Below are 16534 nucleotides of genomic sequence, written 5' to 3'. Positions count from 1 at the left end.
CACGGGGACACAAGAGGTGTGTCTTAGGCACCACCTACTGAGCAAATTGATCACCTCCTTATAGTTAACATTTTTCAGGAAATGGCAAGGGGTTGGTGGATGACAATCCACCGCAAACTTAAGAGTTGCTAGAAGACCATTTCGTTACTTTTGGTATAAGCCATTATTTTAAAAGCTCCATTTTGTGAAATGTATTCTAAGCTAGCCGTCTTGGCCTTGAAAATTTGCTATGCACCTTGATTTCATAATTTTTGTAAATTAAGTCACTTGCAAATACTATGTATAAATTCCATGTAATTGAATTGAATGATGTTGTAAATGGATCAAAGGTTGGTATTTTGTCCATGATTAGAGTATGATGCATTTTTTGAATGTTTAAAGCAAGTTTAGATCATTTTAAAGTTCTCATTCAAGTTCCTCCATAACTCCACAGTGCAGTTTCATAGAAGCAGGTTCTAGGCTCGGCAGAGCCATTTCAGTCGACCGAAATGGCACTTCGGTTGACCGATTCTTCTTCACACTCTCGGGATCTCCTATTTTGGTCGACCAAAATAGGGTTCGGTCGACCGAACCATCTTTGTACTCTCAGGATTTCTCTTTTCGGTCTACCGAAATGGGGTTTTGGACGACCGGTTCTGGAAGGCTTGCTTCAGCCGACCGAAGCTCCACTTCGGTCGACCGAAGTGCACCTGTTTGGTCCACTTTGCTCTTTCCTCTTTGGTTATCTACTCTCGACTGTTGGGAATTTGTTTTGAGCCCTTATGAGAACTTAATGATGACCCAAAAAGTGACGTTTGACGTTAGAAATGATGAGTTTGACCTAGGTGACCTCGGGTTCGAGTCAGGACCCGGCTAACGGTTCGGGCCTCCGAGTTCGAGTCGTTACACCAGTACTAAATTTAAAAAGTAAAAGCACTTTAAAGTTAAAATGTAAAATAACCACTCTTAAACAAAATAAAAGGGTAAATTGCACTCACCCTCTCGGATTTGAGTTAAAGATAAATAACTACAATTTAAGCACTTTGTTAATAATGACATCCCTTAAGTTTGATAAATTGTACAATGATACTTCAAATCAAGGTAAAAGTATCTCATTACTCTTTAACTTGTGAACTGACTTATTTAAATTATGAATTTACTATTTCCACATTCAGAGTATTTTAATTCAGTCCATTGAAATGTTTCTGAATAAGTTACATCCCACAATTTACACTATATCAAATTAATTACAAATTATAGACTGTCAACAAAAAGCATCATGTTCGCAAAATGAACATGTGATATATATTTTTATTGATATAGTATTATTAAATATTAACTTTTATCAACCTCTTATTAGAAATAAAAAATTTGATATTGAGAAGTGATGGAAAATATAATAACATTGTCATTTTGGCACAACTTTCAACCCACATATGTTTAATAGCAAAAATTAAATCTTTAACGAAACCAAGAACCATATAAAAAAAATAAGGCAATTAATATTTTCATGAATAGGTAGTAATACTTGTAGCAGTATATAATATATATTAATTATGATAGTATTATAAGTTTGTTTTAAAGTTTAGGTGTATGAATTTCTTGCCAAAAAAAAAAAAAAAAACCCTATCTATCTACAATCATGTGGTCCAAAGTCTTTAGTTATTACCTTTGAAAAAGAAAAAAAAATAGTTATTATTCAATTATTATGGGTAATTTAGGACTATTTATTGATAAATAAAGATCACATAATTTTGAAGAATCAAAAGAGTGTGGATATAGTTTCTCCCTAAAGTCAGTGATCATAATTGTCAAAATAAAGTTGCATGTGAAGGTTAATTTTGCTCATTAAAATGTTTTGAAAAAGTTAAAATAGTAAATTTATAATTTAAATAAGTCGATTAATAAGTTAAATGATAATAAGGTAGTATTTTTACCTTGATTTGGGGTGATATTATTCAATTTACCAAATTAAGAGTGTTATTTTTCAAAAAGTACTTAAGTTGTAACTATCTGTCTTTAATCCAAACTTTTGATTTGGAGTGTCATTGTTCAATTTATCAAATTGGGAGTGTCATTGTCCAAAAAGTAAGGCTGCAACTTGGGCGGGTTGGACACTTAACTCGGGCTTAGCCCAACGTATAAATCTTTAACCCAAGCCCAGCCCAAGCCCAGGTATAATTTCGCCTAGTGAGCCCAAGCCCAGCCCATACTTAATTTTTAAAACACAGGCTAAACTCGGGTTCTTTATTCGGGTTTTCTTAGGCTTTTAAATCAGACTCTCAATTTTATTAATGCTTGGAATTGGAGTAGTTGCATAAGGTTCAAAGTTACAATACATTACAAAACAAACCGAGTTCTCTCTTATCTTATATACTCACCATCAAAACAAAACTAACAAAAACAATTTCTTTAGCCCTTCTATATGGTGGTAAAGATATCTTTTTGATATTGAATTTTCTGATACTGTTAATGACATAAAAAATAAAAATAAAAACAGATGTGAAGAATGTGAAGATAGTATCGCAAATTAAATTAAATTAAAAACTTTAAAAAATATATGAAAAAAAGTTGGTGATACATAGTCACAACATTCACTAAAGATGTTAATGGTAAAGATATCTGATTGATGTTCCGGTTCTTTCAGCGGGTTGAACGGGGTTTAGCATTTCGGGCGGGTTCGGGTTGGGCTTCGGGCTTCATAACATATCTACCTGAGCCTAGCCCGAATTAAATTCGGGCTCAATAAATTCAACCTAGGCCCAGCCCATAACAAAAAATCATTGTCCAAGCCCATAAAAATGCGGGCTGGGCTCGGGTAAATTCGGGTTAGGCCCGCCCGAATTACAGCCCTATCAAAAAGTACCTAACTTATAGCTAATGGTCTTTAATTCAAATTTAATGGGTGTGAGTGTAATTTATCCAAAATAAAAAAATAATACTTCATACAAGAATTGAAGGAATCAAAATTATTCCCCAGTACACTTTTTCGTAGTATCACTGTATCACGCAACGCAACTCCACATTATAAATTTTAAAATTTATTTTATCATAATTACGAAATATTAATATTTAGTAGAATTTTATTTTAGAATTGTAAAATGATGTATTTCGATTGGCGTGATGTGGCGTATTCCTATAGAAATTCCGACCGCGCATGGGAACCGGAGTCCCCGAAGAGAGTAGCACCGTAGCAGAGACAATTTCTCTCTCTCTCGAACTTTCATTTTAAATGTTAGCATCCGACACGTTGCTGGTATATATTCATATCAACACGATACTTTTCGCAACACGTGTTATCGAACTGCCCTCCTCTTCCTTCTTGTTATAGTCCCCGGCACTATTTTAACAATACCTCCTACTCTCAGCGCGAGAAAAAAGCTTCGCTAGTATCTAGAGAGAGAATATTGCATGTATAGAGAGAAAGAGAGAGTTGATCATCGGAGAAAGAAGTCCTTCACCGGCAATCAGTAATCGGAATCGCAAGGTACCGGCGTAATGGTGGCTGAAAGTTCGCCGGGACGGCTTCCCGCCGGCTGGACGCTGCAAGTCCATATCAAGAATGGTCGCAGAGTTACGGTAATCGAACTTTATTTAGCTCATTTTCGCTCATATTTCTTGAATGTTAGGGATTTTGTTTCAGTTGAGAGTCTTGATTTTGAAATATTGTAAAGATCCCTTATCGAATATACATATATAGTGAGGATTGGTACTAGTGCATCGATATATACAAGATTGAAAGTGATTTCTGTAACTGGCCGTTAAGTAATCGAGGTTTTTGATCAGAGACTGGTGGTTCTCATTACTTGATTTGTTGAAGTGATTCTCTGTTGGTGTGGATGACTCTGCTTTTCTTGTTTTAGTAGTATAATACTAGCTGCGTGTTCAGGAAATTGTATATGCAAATTAGGAATGCATACGTATACACATTGTATATGGACATATTACATGTATGGCTTTTTGAGGGAAGGTAAGTTGTGTATCAGTCAACGCAATGTGCTTATAGAAGAATCGAGTTAATGCAATGATGATTTTGGAGAGTTTGTGTCCAGATTTTTTAAATTAACGTCAATGCTATGATATGCCCTGATTGTTGTTCACTTCCATCGCAACTAGTAAAATATTGGTCTTCTTATGGAGAATTTTGGTGATTCAGTAAAAGAAAGGGAGGTTCCATCTTTATGGGTTAGAAAATTTTTCTAATTTTTGGGGAGATTATGCCTCTATGATGGTTAAGTACAACATTGTGGCTACAATAACTTATATTTATTCAATCATGGTGACTGCATTATGCAATTGAATGCCATAACTCTTATTTGCATTTTACTATTTATTGGTGCTGTTGAGAAATATGCACAGATAAAATGGTAAACCTACTTTGTGCTGTTGGGATAGACATGCTGCATCTTATGTGGTGTTGGGATATAAAACGGAATTGTCAAACGGGACATATAGCCGAACCCCAACTGGTTGGGGTTCGGATAATACTTTTTGTGAGACAATTTGTTAGTACAAATTGCAGTTTCACCATTTTCCAATTCAAAGTGACTTCTAAAATTTTCTCGTCCATTATTCGTGGTTGTGTATGTAACTAGAATTCAATCTAATTTCCTTTCGTTCACTTCAGAGTATTAAAAACCAATCCAGCTACAACCACTCTCACACCAGGATCACAATCATCACTGGATCAACTAAATTAAGATGCAATACCTCTACCAGCCATGAGTTACCTCATCCTTTACTCCAACTACTCTCTGCACTAGAAGATCTAGAAGAATGGAAGCTACCTCCTGCATCTTATTTTGAACATGTTGTTCCACTAACATTGTTAACTATTGTCCCTCCTCATATTCTTGCTGTACAGTCTCAAAATTTTCTGTCAAGCCAGTCATCTCCTAAGTCAACACAGTCCTCTTATGCATCATTATCAAAAGTTCGTCATGGTTGAGACTTTACTTACTCCCTCTTTTTCTTATTAGTATCTTGAAGATGTCTCCATCTGTTAGATAACTTCTTTGTCAACAAGTTCACTTGGTAAAAGTGACCCTCAAATTTGCCAAGTTTTCCTTCAGAGGTGCGATCCCACTATTAATAATCTTTTCAAAAACCTTACAAGCCACCTCATGTCTATTAGTTTCAAGGATGTTTGCAGAATTTGAACCAATCTGAATAATACGATCTTCCAACAATGTGGGTTCTCAAATGGCATGAAAGTACATATCCTAGATTGATCAATCATAATCAAATTATAAGTCAAATATTGACAATTTAACTTAATATATATACTAGTAATTTAGTATATATCGTACTTGCCAAAATAGTAACTACTAAGTATTAATTGGTAATCTAAATACAAGATATCTAATAAACTAGTGTTTTATAGTTTATGCTTCTGTAGATATTTATAGTTCTTGATTTCATTTCCTTTTAGAAATAAATTATATCTGCACTCTTTTTCGTTGTTTATAATGGTAAGAGCAAGAAAATGAACTTAAGAATTATACATCTATATATATAATGGTAATTTCTGAACTTCTCATCTCTTATTCCATATTCCTGACAATATAATTACAACTACATTAAACACTTATAATTTACGTTAGCTCAATTAATTTAACACTGGTTGGAGGCAATTAAAAGAGAAACATACTCAACTGGAACATGTGTGATTGGATACTTCTAGTTTTGGAGCTGACAAGGGCCTTGTATTGTATCTGGCTTTTGTAGTGTTACTCCAATGTGGAAACTGGGCAGAAGTTCTATTCCGAGAATGATGTCATTCGCTATGTTAAAATGGGAAATGTTTGCACACCTAAAGCAATATGTAAGAAGAACCAGAGACGCTCGGAAAAGAAACCTACGCCAGTGAGTTTGAGAATTTTTAATACTCTCTCTCTCTCTCTCCTTCTCTGTCTCTCACCCGTTCACACACACAACAAAACTCATGTTTCTATCCTTTTTAAAATTTGGCTATCATATACTTTTGACAGCTTTCAGTGAAAACAAATGGATTTCCTGAATCATTTCCTCATACTTGTCAAAATAGTAACTACTACTAATTAATCAGTAATCTAAATACAAGACATCTGGATAAACTAATATCTTATTTTTAATAGTTCTTTATATATTTATAGTTCTTGATTTCGTTTCCTTTTAGAAATACAATGCATCTATAATCTTATTGGTTGTTTATAAAGGTAAGAGCAAGAAAAGGAACCTTAGAATATACATCTATATTTATACACACACATATATTAATGGTAAATCCTGAACTTCCCCTATTTTCCTCCATATTCCTGACAATATAATGGCAACTACATTAAACACTTAGAATTAATGATTGCTCAATCAAGTTAACACTGGTTAGATGCAATTAAAAGAGAAACATACTAAACTGGAACATATGTGATCTAGTTTTGGAGCTGATAAGGGCCTTATATTGTATCTGGCTTTTGTAGGGTTACTCCAATGTGGAAACGGAGCAGAAGTTCTATTCCAAGAATGACGTCATTCACAATGTTAAAATGGGAAATGTGTGCACACCTAAACCAGTATCTAAGCAGAACAAGAGACGCTCAGAAAAGAAACCTACGCCAGTGAGTTTGAGATGTTTTAATACTCCCTCTCTCTCTCTCTCTCTCTCACACACACACACACACACACACACACACACACTCACACTCACACTCACACTCATGTTTCTATCCTTTTTTAATTTGGCTATCATATAATGTTGACAGCTTGCAGTGAAAACAAATGGCTTTCCTGAATGGTTACCCAATGGTTGGATCATGGAGGTGAAGACTCGAGAGAGAGGTTCGCGAATTGGAACGAAGTACAAGGTAAGGAACACAAAAAAAGTAATCCTTTTTTTATGCTTGCCACCATAGTTTCTTCCCAGTTGGCGTTTAGCTTTGATTTTATATATATCAACCAGGAAGGAATTTTTCCACATTTTATCTTATGTTGGTTCTTTGGGGGATAGTTAAATATTTGTTGGATCATGATTTTGCAATAGATCTAGGATGCAAATTTTTTTGTTTGTGTTACATTCTGCAACTGGAAAAGCTTACTGGTATACCACACGCACATTGAAGCAAGCATGGAATATGCAAATATGGGCACTCAGGGGAACAATTAGTTAAAATTCTGTGATTTTTTGTTATGTTGAAAATACTATTTATAAGCTGCACATAGGTAATTTAGGTTGGTTAAGAATAACAATGTCAAAACTTTTACTTATGTAGAGTCTTTCACTCAAAATGTTATTGAGTACTAGTGGCGCCCTGTGCCAATCAAAATATTGTTAGGTATGACAAACTTGTGAGAGAGCTAATTTTATATTTTTATTAAATGTCCTCATATCAATATTTTCTTTTCGGTGCCAACATATTTCTTTTGATATCTTACTTAGTTTTGTTCTTATTGCAGTGTTTCATTGATCCTGTAACTAAATGCAAATTCTATTCCAAGCCAGCGGTGTACCAATATCTCAAAACTATAAAGTGCAGCAGTGGCGCATCCGAACAGAAGGAAATAGACGTTCACTCTGCTAGCAATGTATGTTCCGTTGTATCTTTTACTTTTTACTTCTTGATACCTAGCATGCATGGATTTTGTGGCTTATTATTCGGTGAGCACTCCAAATACTAGTATTAACTAGCAAACTCATTTTACTACATCCTGGTCAATTCTATTTCTGAAAGGAACGTTGTATGTTTAAAGTGGATATTATGGGGGGACAATGAGTTAGATCAAATCTTCAACTTTCAATAACCATAAAGATCTTTATTAAAACTTTGTCTATATGCATGTGCATTGAAAAATGAAAAAGTATTTTCGGTACTAAACTTTATGAAATTTGTGTTAGTGCATTTTGTATATGTAGTAAAAAATTACTTTGGGAGAACCTAAGAGAAGAAGTGCGTTTTATCCAAAATTAAAGAATAGGGTGATGATACTTCATAACATTTGAGAAAAATTGTAACTGCTATATTTTCTGGATTCGATACATTTTACCGATATTCTTAATTAAATGTGTGTTTGTTTCAGCATTACATAGATCAGTCTGCTGGAGGTAAATCATCTTTGAATGCAAAGGGGTCCCAAAATCTCAAATCTGTTACGGGTGAGAGTTGTGCATCCGAAGAGAATAAAGTAAGCATTGGCAACCATTCTGAACAATTTTTATTACAAAATATACCCAAAAATATTGTTACATTTGTTTAGTCAGATAGGAAGCTCTGATTCTTCAAGTGTTATCTAGATTGTCGTTGAGAGGGTTACAGTTGACGGATTACCACCAGGGTGGATAAAAGAAATCAAAATTCAAAAGAAGGCAAATGGGATCAGAAAAGACCCGGTATTGGATATCTTCTTTCTACTTTTGATCCATTTCCAGGCAGTTTTTACTTGCTCTCCCTCTATATATGTAAATACACACACACGCACACATATATATTCATGCACTCATGCATCTATTCACGTGCATATGTATGAGTACCATGCATCTTTGCTGTCTCTTGCATTGATTGCAATATCAACTTGTTGCAGTTTTCAAGTCTCATACGAATTCCCCTACATTTTGAAACTCTCTGAATTTTGACGGTGACCTATTTCCTACAGTATTACACAGATCCTGTGAGCGGATATATATTCCGCTCCAAACCAGATGTTTTGCGCTTTCTGGAAACTGGGGACATTAGTACTTGTGCAATAAAACCAAGGAAAAGAGCCATCAATGATCTGGAGTTATTAAATGACAAGATCTCGGTAAGTGTGCACCTTGCTTGGTACCTCAATTAATTGTGTTTGTTCTCTTTGCCATAGTTGTGAATTTTCTTCAGTATACCAGTGGGCTAGTTTAATTTCTTCTGTTGTCACTGAATTTGCAAAAACAAAACCATGTGATTGGTAGTGTCTTTGCAATGTGTAAGATAAAATAGATTAGCCTCTTGCTCAATTGATTGATTGGATCGAAGTACAAAGGGGTTGATTGAAGTGTGAGATCGATTTGTGTTGGCTCATTTTGTCTATGTGGTAAAAAATTACTGTAGCAGGAGCTAAGAGAAAAAAAATGCATTTTATCCAAAATTAAAGAAGAGGGTTATGATACTTCATATCATTTGTGAAAAATTGTAATTGCTATATATTTTGGATTCTTCACATTTTACTGATACTCTCAATTAAATGTGTATTTGTTTCAGCATTGCATTGATCAGTCTGCTGGAGGCGAATCATCTTTGAATGTAGAGGTGTCCCAAAATCTAAAATCTCCAACAGGCAAGAGTCATGCATCCAAAAAGAAGAAAGTAAGCATTGGCAACCATTCTGAACAATGTTTATTCCAAAATATATCCATTATTTTGTTACATTTGTTTAGTCAGATAGGAAGCTCTGATTCTTCTAGTGTTATCTAGATTGTGGTTGAGAGAGTTACAGCTGACGGATTACCACCAGGGTGGATAAAAGAATTCAAAATTCAAAAGAAGGCAAATGGGATCAGAAGAGACCCGGTATTGGATCTCTCTCTCTCTCTCTTTATATATATATATATATATACATATATCCACGCACTCATGCATTTATACATGTGCATGAGTATGTATGAGTACCATGCATCTTTGCTGATTGCATTATCAACTTGTTGCAATTTTCAAGTCCTATACTTCCAATTCCCCTACATTTTGGAACTCTCTGAATTCTGATGGCATCCTATTTTCCTACAGTTTTACACAGATCCTGTAAGCGGATATATATTCCGCTCCAAACCGGATGTTTTGCGCTTTCTGAAAACTGGAGACATCAGTACTTGTGCAATCAAACCAAGGAAAAGTGCCATCAATGATCTGGAGTTATTAAATGACAATATCTCGGTAAGTGTGCACCCTGATTGGTGCCTCAATTAATTATGATTTGTTCTCTTTGCCGTAGTTGTGAATTTTCTTCAGTATACCAGTGGGCCTGTTTAATTTGTTCTGTTGTCACTGAATTTGCACAAACAATACCATGTGATTGCTGGTGTCTTCGCAATGTGGAATATACAAGAGATCCTATGGGGTTGATTGAAGTATGAGATCGATTGCTAACGAACTCATAGATTCTTCTACCATTCAACCAGATCTTTTAGATTTTATTCTAATTTTCGGGCCTCGAGCAACTTTACTAATAAAGGAAAGAGTAATGATACTGTGACTGAAAATTTCTCCCGAAAATTTGACCGAATCCAATGTGGCTATGCCACGTCATCCATTATGCTTTTTTTCCCTTCTTCTTCTCAATCACATCTTCTGCGATTTCCATTTTAGAGAGAAAATTTGAAGGGTATCAAACGAAGATAAGACTAAACATTGAGGGTATACATGTCTTTTTCTTTATTGAACATTGTTTTCTTGGGAATACTGCTTAAGCAGATAGACTTGTAAAGACATGTGGGATTCAGCCAATTTTTCGGCAAAATCATTCGGTCACTGTATCATTGCTCGAAGGGAAAAGCCTCTACTTCTGCTTCTAACTAAAGGCGAACAGCTGGCATTGCAAGCAAAATAGAGAGCTCCTGCCCATTTGAGAAACAATCCAGTTCTAGTTAATCTAGAATTGGGTGCATGTCAGTGATGCATAACAGCATTCAATTTTCTGTATGCATTTAAAAAATGTTGGAAATGCATGGTAAGTCACTATTACCTTAAACTGAACTGCTTTTAAAGAGAATTGAAATGTTTAAAGCAGTGCACAAATAAATGCTGTGAAAAGTTCGAAAGACAGTGAATATTTAAATGGGATTACTTATTTATTGATGTCAATTAGGAACTCTTTCATTTGATTAGACAGTGTTTGATATTCCCAGGATTGTCACTCTCACACATGATGCACCACTCTGTGCATTCATGTACAAAAGAACATGCACAAACGTTTCATAGACGGGGCTTCAAAATCCCTTCATTTTGAAATTTGGAAGATGAAAAATTATCATCAGTCATACATCCCTTTTAGTTTTGCTCCATTTCATATTGCAGTTCTTAAAATTGCAATATTAACTGAATACATCAACTTTGGACCCTTTTGCCTATAAATAAAGGCAACAAGTAGGATAACACTCAACCCATTTTACCAATAATCTATTTTATTTTTAAGGACTGATGCGAAGTCCCTGCAATAAGGACTCTCCGTTTGCCCCATATGATCATTTAACGACTTCACCAACTCCATCTGAAGAAACTCAAACGTTTATGTTTATTCATTACATGGCATCCTTAGTGTGTTATTACTAGCACCATCTGGAACTCATACCTTCATATTTATTTAGAGAAATGATACTTGGGCCGAAATCTCAAAGTGAATTGTTGGACCTATAGCTTTTGATTGGTCATCTTTACCAAATCTAAAAATGTGGAGGGTCCCACTCCTTATATTTTGAATACATGACCAATCAAAATTTGTAGGTCAAGCAAATCATTTTAAGTAATTGGCCTAAGAATCATTTTCTATTTATTTATTGCATGGGAGCTTCAATGTGTTAGTTATCTTTCAATTCTTCAACATCTTTTTGTGGTCAACTAAAAGCACAATTACTTTTACCATTTGGAAAATTGAGAGAACTATCCATTAAGAATTAATTCCTTGGTTTCTTTGTTATTTATGCTGTTTTAAATTCCAGAAAGACCACATCTCATTCCTCAATAATTTGTTTCATGAATTTTCTGAAAATCAATTACTTGACTAGAACCTTATGCCTCATTTGTTGCAAATATTACCATATGGATGTCACCACTTGTTTTATATTCAGATTGGATCTTATTTCCATTTCTTTTATCATTGTACCATTGAGATATACTGGATGGAAATTCTAATTGTTGGAGAATTTGTTTTGGTCTTATGTATCAATAGTCTCAATCGGCAAGTAATGGGCAGAAGGATACAACCAGAAGAAGACTTTTTTCAGGTGAGAAATCAATAATCAATACACATCTGCAGTTACGGTTATGCAGTATAAGTTGGAACAAGTTAGGGTCGTCATTAATATAGCTAATAATTATTCAACACTGGCTTCTAAAGTAGAACTATCGGCTGCAGGTAAAGGAAGTGGTGATATGAGCAACTCAGTAGATCCAGATACTGAGGGCTCAAACAAAATGCAAGGCAAGAGTGGTTATGCTTATTCTATGGCTACCTCAAGTCTTACGCAGGAGATTCTTGAAGAAAAACAATTACATGATGATGTGATTGAGAAGACTGCTGAAAGTAAGGAAAGCTCTGTTCCAAGCAGCTCAGCACTGCCACAAACCAAAGGCTCGAATAGAAACCATGGCAAGAGGCCTTTTGCTGAAAATGGGCCTGCTTCTACCCCTGCTACTGACATCCTACAAGAGGTGAAATTACCACAGAATGGGATGGAAAAACTCAGCAAGAGGAAAAATCAGATTGACATAAGCAGACGCAAGAGGAAAATTGCACTTAACTCGTCTTGTCGGTCTTCGAAACGTCTTGCAGGGCTGAAACCCTACCAGGCGCCTGATTTGGGGTTAGGCGAACCAGTTTTTCAAGCTGTTGGTAGCGACTCTAAAATAAGTAAAGTTGATCCATCATTGGTTTCAGCCTTGGATGGTTTGGCCATTAGCATGCCCCAGCAGCTTGAGGCTGAGCTACGGACGAAAATTTCACATCATGCTTCCATAGGCACAGAAGCTCCATCAAATATAGAGCCATCTAACAAGAATGAGAAGCCTCTAGAAGGTCAAGCTGCTCTAGAACAGCAACCAGGAAGGCAAGAAGCTGATAAGAAATATGATCTGGACCTAGAATCAGAACTCTTCTCCACTTTTGGGAATTCTTGGCCAGATCCGTGCCTAGAATTTGCATTCAAGACTCTTACAGGGGAAATACCTATCGAGGATAATCTGACAATTCAAGGTTATTTCGACCAAGAAATTAACGCTTCTCCTACTCAGGGTGCTGATTGCTCAAGACTGCCAGACTTTAGCTCACCCGGTTCTTTCCAAAACGATTTTTCATCCTATATTGATGCACTGGATAAACCTAGGCGCGTTCAGCAGTTACCAGTGGATAATACACTCCTAACTCATGGAAATGTCAGTTTACCAAGTTGCAGTAATCTTGGTCCTCAGCTACCAACCTTGGAGGCAAACAAGTAAATATCAAGCAAGATAAACTAGTAAAAGGAGAAATGCCTAGCTTTTTGCACCAAAAGTTCGGTACCTGAGGCTGAAGGTCAGTTTTTGGATAGGAATGCTTGTTTTGAACACTAGGTTATGTAGGATTAAACTCAACCTATATGAATATATTTTTTGGACCAGTGCCTTTGTTATGCTAGCTATTTCCGTCTCCTGTGAATAGTTGTTGAACTATGATAATGTCAAGACCTTGAAGCCTTTTTGTTTATCTTTTTGCTCTGCTTCTTGCATCTCTCTCCTCTCTCTTGAGTTCCCACAACCGGACCTCCCCGTGAGAGGATCTTTCTATTGCCAATTCTTCTACTGTTTTTGTTGCTCAGTTTGCCTTGAGATGGAGGAAGCTGTCTCCTGTACAAAATGTTCTCTCTTTATTGGTTTGAACTTTTCCTCAATTCCCTATACTTGCTTGGTTGGTTCCGAAAAGGAGGAAAAGGAAAGCAAACGATAATTTCTTGAAGTCATGCCTTTATTTTCTCTTTTTCAGTTCAAAATTAACAAACGTTCAAATCAACAAGTGAGCCAATAATTAGTATTTGACTTGGTTAATTACGATCTTTCTGGTTTCTTGGGGTACCTATTGAAGCAAATATCTGATATTCTTATATTATTTGCTTAGCAAACTAAACGAGCTTAGAGTCAATTGTTTAATTGTGCACATTGGATTGCAATCTGGTGTTTTTTGTTTGTAGTTTGAGTCGAACACTGGATTTTTGGTGGAAAGGGTCTCTCTCAAAGCTGCTCATTGATTTGAATGAATTGCAGCTAGATCACAGCTCTTTTAATAACTTGTACAGACTATTATTATTTGTGTGTGTGTGTGTGTGTGTGTGTGTGTCATTACAAGAGTAGGTTGCAAAAAATATACAAGACGGCAAGTCAGTATGTGCTTCATCAGCAAACCATTACACCATACCAAAAGAATGGGCAAAACACTACCTTATAGTTGGTGCCCCCGGGGCATGTAAATGTGCTAGTTTGATCATCTTGGGGGTAACTATAAGCATCTGGGCACCTATCCTTGAAAAACTTTGAGTAACTTGTAGGACCACATTTTCCAGAAGTACAACAGTATTGATCGGTCTTGAACACTGTACATGGGTTGTTGCACCCACCCGGAGCCTTCAATTCCTCTGGGCACTGGCCGCTGATATCTGCTCTACATTTGATGCCCCGGGTGCACCCGCTGGTTGTAGGACCAAATTCCATTGGCACATTGAAGCCGTCAACGAGGGAGATGTCGAAAAAATCCACATTGTTGACTTGATTTAGAGCGTACTCGGCCAGTGTGTTAGGGGCTGCACCATAGGCTTGGCATTCGAGGAGCCCATTGCAGTCACCGGTTTGACACATGCCTACGCCTGCTGCATTGAAGCTGCAATCGGTTCGAGCCCAGATACGGGCTCCCGTTGTGCCGGGCGGGACATTTATGGTCCAAGTGTCGCCTTGGTTGAGCCGCATGCCACCACCGGGAGAGGCCGCAGCCCAGACCGTGTAAAGGCAATTGTTTTGGATTTGGAAGGTGGCTCCATAAGTGACGGTGAAGAAGAAGCCCTTGAGAAGGAAAGCAGAAATGGACAGACACCTGAAGAAGCCCATGTTAGTGTGTGTGTGTGTGTATGTGTGTGTGTGTGAGAGAGAGAGAGAGAGGGTAAGAGGCTTAGTGGTGTTTTTGAAGGAGGGTCTGGGTTGGTGCATACCGTATAGAGTGGAATGGGTGGTTAATTAATTTTAATTTTATTGGAAATTTTTGCTTGACTTGACTGAAGTCAAGTCAACGTTACAAATATATATATATATAAATTTTTGCTCGACTTGACTGAAGTCAAGTCAACGTCACAAATATATATATACACACACACGCACACTATATATATATATATAAATGGGCCTATGAGATCCATAATATATCAAGTTCAATCCTGTTTGAATTCATGGGTGCAAGTTCTTTTACTACTGCTGGGATTAGATTGGACTCTTGGACTCAACATGGATTGAAACATTCTATCAAAACAAAACAAAAACCAAAAACAGTCCTCTGTAATAGTAAAACCCAAAAGGGCTTCGCAAGAAACATAGGACAAGTTTATATCGGCATTATAAACTGATATATTTATATCACACTCCCTAAATCATATTACATTGGTTTGTAAAAAGTAATGTACAAAAGTAATGCACAAGACTTGCCACACGTGAGTACGTCATTCCTACTTATAGTTGATGTGATCCAATTATAAATGCACAAATTAAGAAAGTGATAAATAATGACCCTTCTGATTTTCTTATTTATCACTTTTCAGATTCCGTAATTACAAACTATTTATATATTTGTGATTGGACCACGTCAGATAGGTCATGAAATGCTATATTGTCAATTATCTTAATCAATATTTTCGTCACTTCTGGATATATTGAAACCAAAACATGTCCAACCCAACTATTCCTTTGTCATTGATCGACTTCCAGTTAATGTCTTAATGATGATTAGGGGAAGGAGGGACACAGAACAAAATCCTCTCTTGTGCTACAGGAGAGCCGGTGCCACCTAGTGAGGGACATGTGTTCCTCCTTGCGCCACGTCACTAGGAACAAAAAAGACAAATTTTGAATAACAAAATTTTACTAAGCATGACAAAACATTTTATACGCATATATTTTTCTCTACATAAACAGTTCCCTAACCTACAACTTCTTGTACATTCTAACTTTCTCCTTAACAATATAACAACATTTTCTTAACGTGTATCTCAATATTTTTTTAACGTACAGCCTAACATTTTCTTAACTCACATCCCAAAGTATCTCACCGACTGGAACACGGTCCACTATTCATTTCTTAGGAAAATGTTGAGACGTTGGCCTTGCATCACAACATTTTCGTAACGTACATCTCAACTTTCTCCTTACTAACATCACAATATAAATAGATGAATTGTGGGATGTTGGTAAGGAAAAAATTAGGATGTTGGTAAAGAGAAAATTGAGATGTTGGTTAGGAAAATGTTGTGATGTATAGTTTATACTAAGATATATTTATTTATGTATTTATACAATAAGTGGGATGTTGGTAAAGAGAAAATTGAAATGTAAAAGAAGTTGTAGGTTAGAGAAATGTTTGTGTAGTAGAGAATTGTCGAGAGAGAAAAAAAAAAAGAAAAAGGAACAAGTAGTTAATTTGGTTTTGATTTAGTCCCATATATGTGCACGTATATATAAAAGTTTTACTTTTTTAATTTTTGGTTTTTACTATTTTAACTCACTGGCTGGCACCCGGTGGCACAGGTGAGGATTTTGTTCCAGAGGGACACATGATTCCAAACACGAGGTCCAACCACTCGCAAAGCTCACGCTTGGATTTGAACAAACTT

The 16534-nt window shown here is 36.1% G+C and overlaps 2 protein-coding genes across 3 annotated transcripts; one reads left to right on the top strand and one right to left on the bottom strand.

The window, feature by feature from the left end:
- Nucleotides 1-3138: 3138 nt before the first annotated feature.
- On the top strand, nucleotides 3139-13377 carry LOC132281091 (uncharacterized). Of its 2 annotated transcripts, XM_059782827.1 has the most exons (13): nucleotides 3139-3558; nucleotides 5707-5844; nucleotides 6438-6575; nucleotides 6720-6821; nucleotides 7411-7539; nucleotides 8032-8136; nucleotides 8246-8341; nucleotides 8605-8751; nucleotides 9186-9290; nucleotides 9399-9494; nucleotides 9708-9854; nucleotides 11866-11920; nucleotides 12052-13377. In XM_059782827.1, exons 1-13 carry the CDS (start codon nucleotides 3478-3480, stop codon nucleotides 13128-13130), a joined length of 2418 nt encoding a protein of 805 aa, XP_059638810.1. In that variant the 5' UTR covers nucleotides 3139-3477; the 3' UTR covers nucleotides 13131-13377. The 2 variants fall into 2 exon arrangements, with proteins under 2 accessions (XP_059638810.1, XP_059638811.1); XM_059782828.1 differs by lacking the exon at nucleotides 5707-5844 and having other exon boundaries at nucleotides 3140-3558.
- Nucleotides 13378-13981: 604 nt separating this feature from the next.
- Nucleotides 13982-14879, bottom strand: LOC132281093 (thaumatin-like protein). Its single transcript, XM_059782830.1, has one exon. The coding sequence runs from the start codon at nucleotides 14862-14864 to the stop codon at nucleotides 14061-14063; it is 804 nt and encodes a 267-aa protein (XP_059638813.1). The 5' UTR covers nucleotides 14865-14879; the 3' UTR covers nucleotides 13982-14060.
- Between the last annotated feature and the right edge of the window lie 1655 nt (nucleotides 14880-16534).

Source organism: Cornus florida, unplaced genomic scaffold, assembly GCF_030987335.1.
Source record: "Cornus florida cultivar Cherokee Brave unplaced genomic scaffold, ASM3098733v1 CherokeeBrave_3.0.0_Hap2_Chr11, whole genome shotgun sequence".
Classification (NCBI taxonomy): Eukaryota; Viridiplantae; Streptophyta; class Magnoliopsida; order Cornales; family Cornaceae; genus Cornus; species Cornus florida.
The sequence above is the reverse complement of the archived record's forward strand: the minus strand, read 5'-3'. Positions and strand labels throughout refer to the sequence as shown.

What these genes read in the sequence shown, in the direction of transcription:
- LOC132281091 (XM_059782827.1), top strand. Translation starts at nt 3,478, where the DNA reads ATGGTGGCTGAAAGTTCGCCGGGACGGCTTCCCGCCGGCTGGACGCTG. An exon ending in GAATTGGAACGAAGTACAAG is followed by an intron (nt 6,822 to 7,410) that starts GTAAGGAACACA and finishes TTCTTATTGCAG; the next exon opens with TGTTTCATTGATCCTGTAAC. An exon ending in ATGCATCCAAAAAGAAGAAA is followed by an intron (nt 9,291 to 9,398) that starts GTAAGCATTGGC and finishes AGTGTTATCTAG; the next exon opens with ATTGTGGTTGAGAGAGTTAC.
- LOC132281093 (XM_059782830.1), bottom strand. Translation starts at nt 14,864, where the DNA reads ATGCACCAACCCAGACCCTCCTTCAAAAACACCACTAAGCCTCTTACC.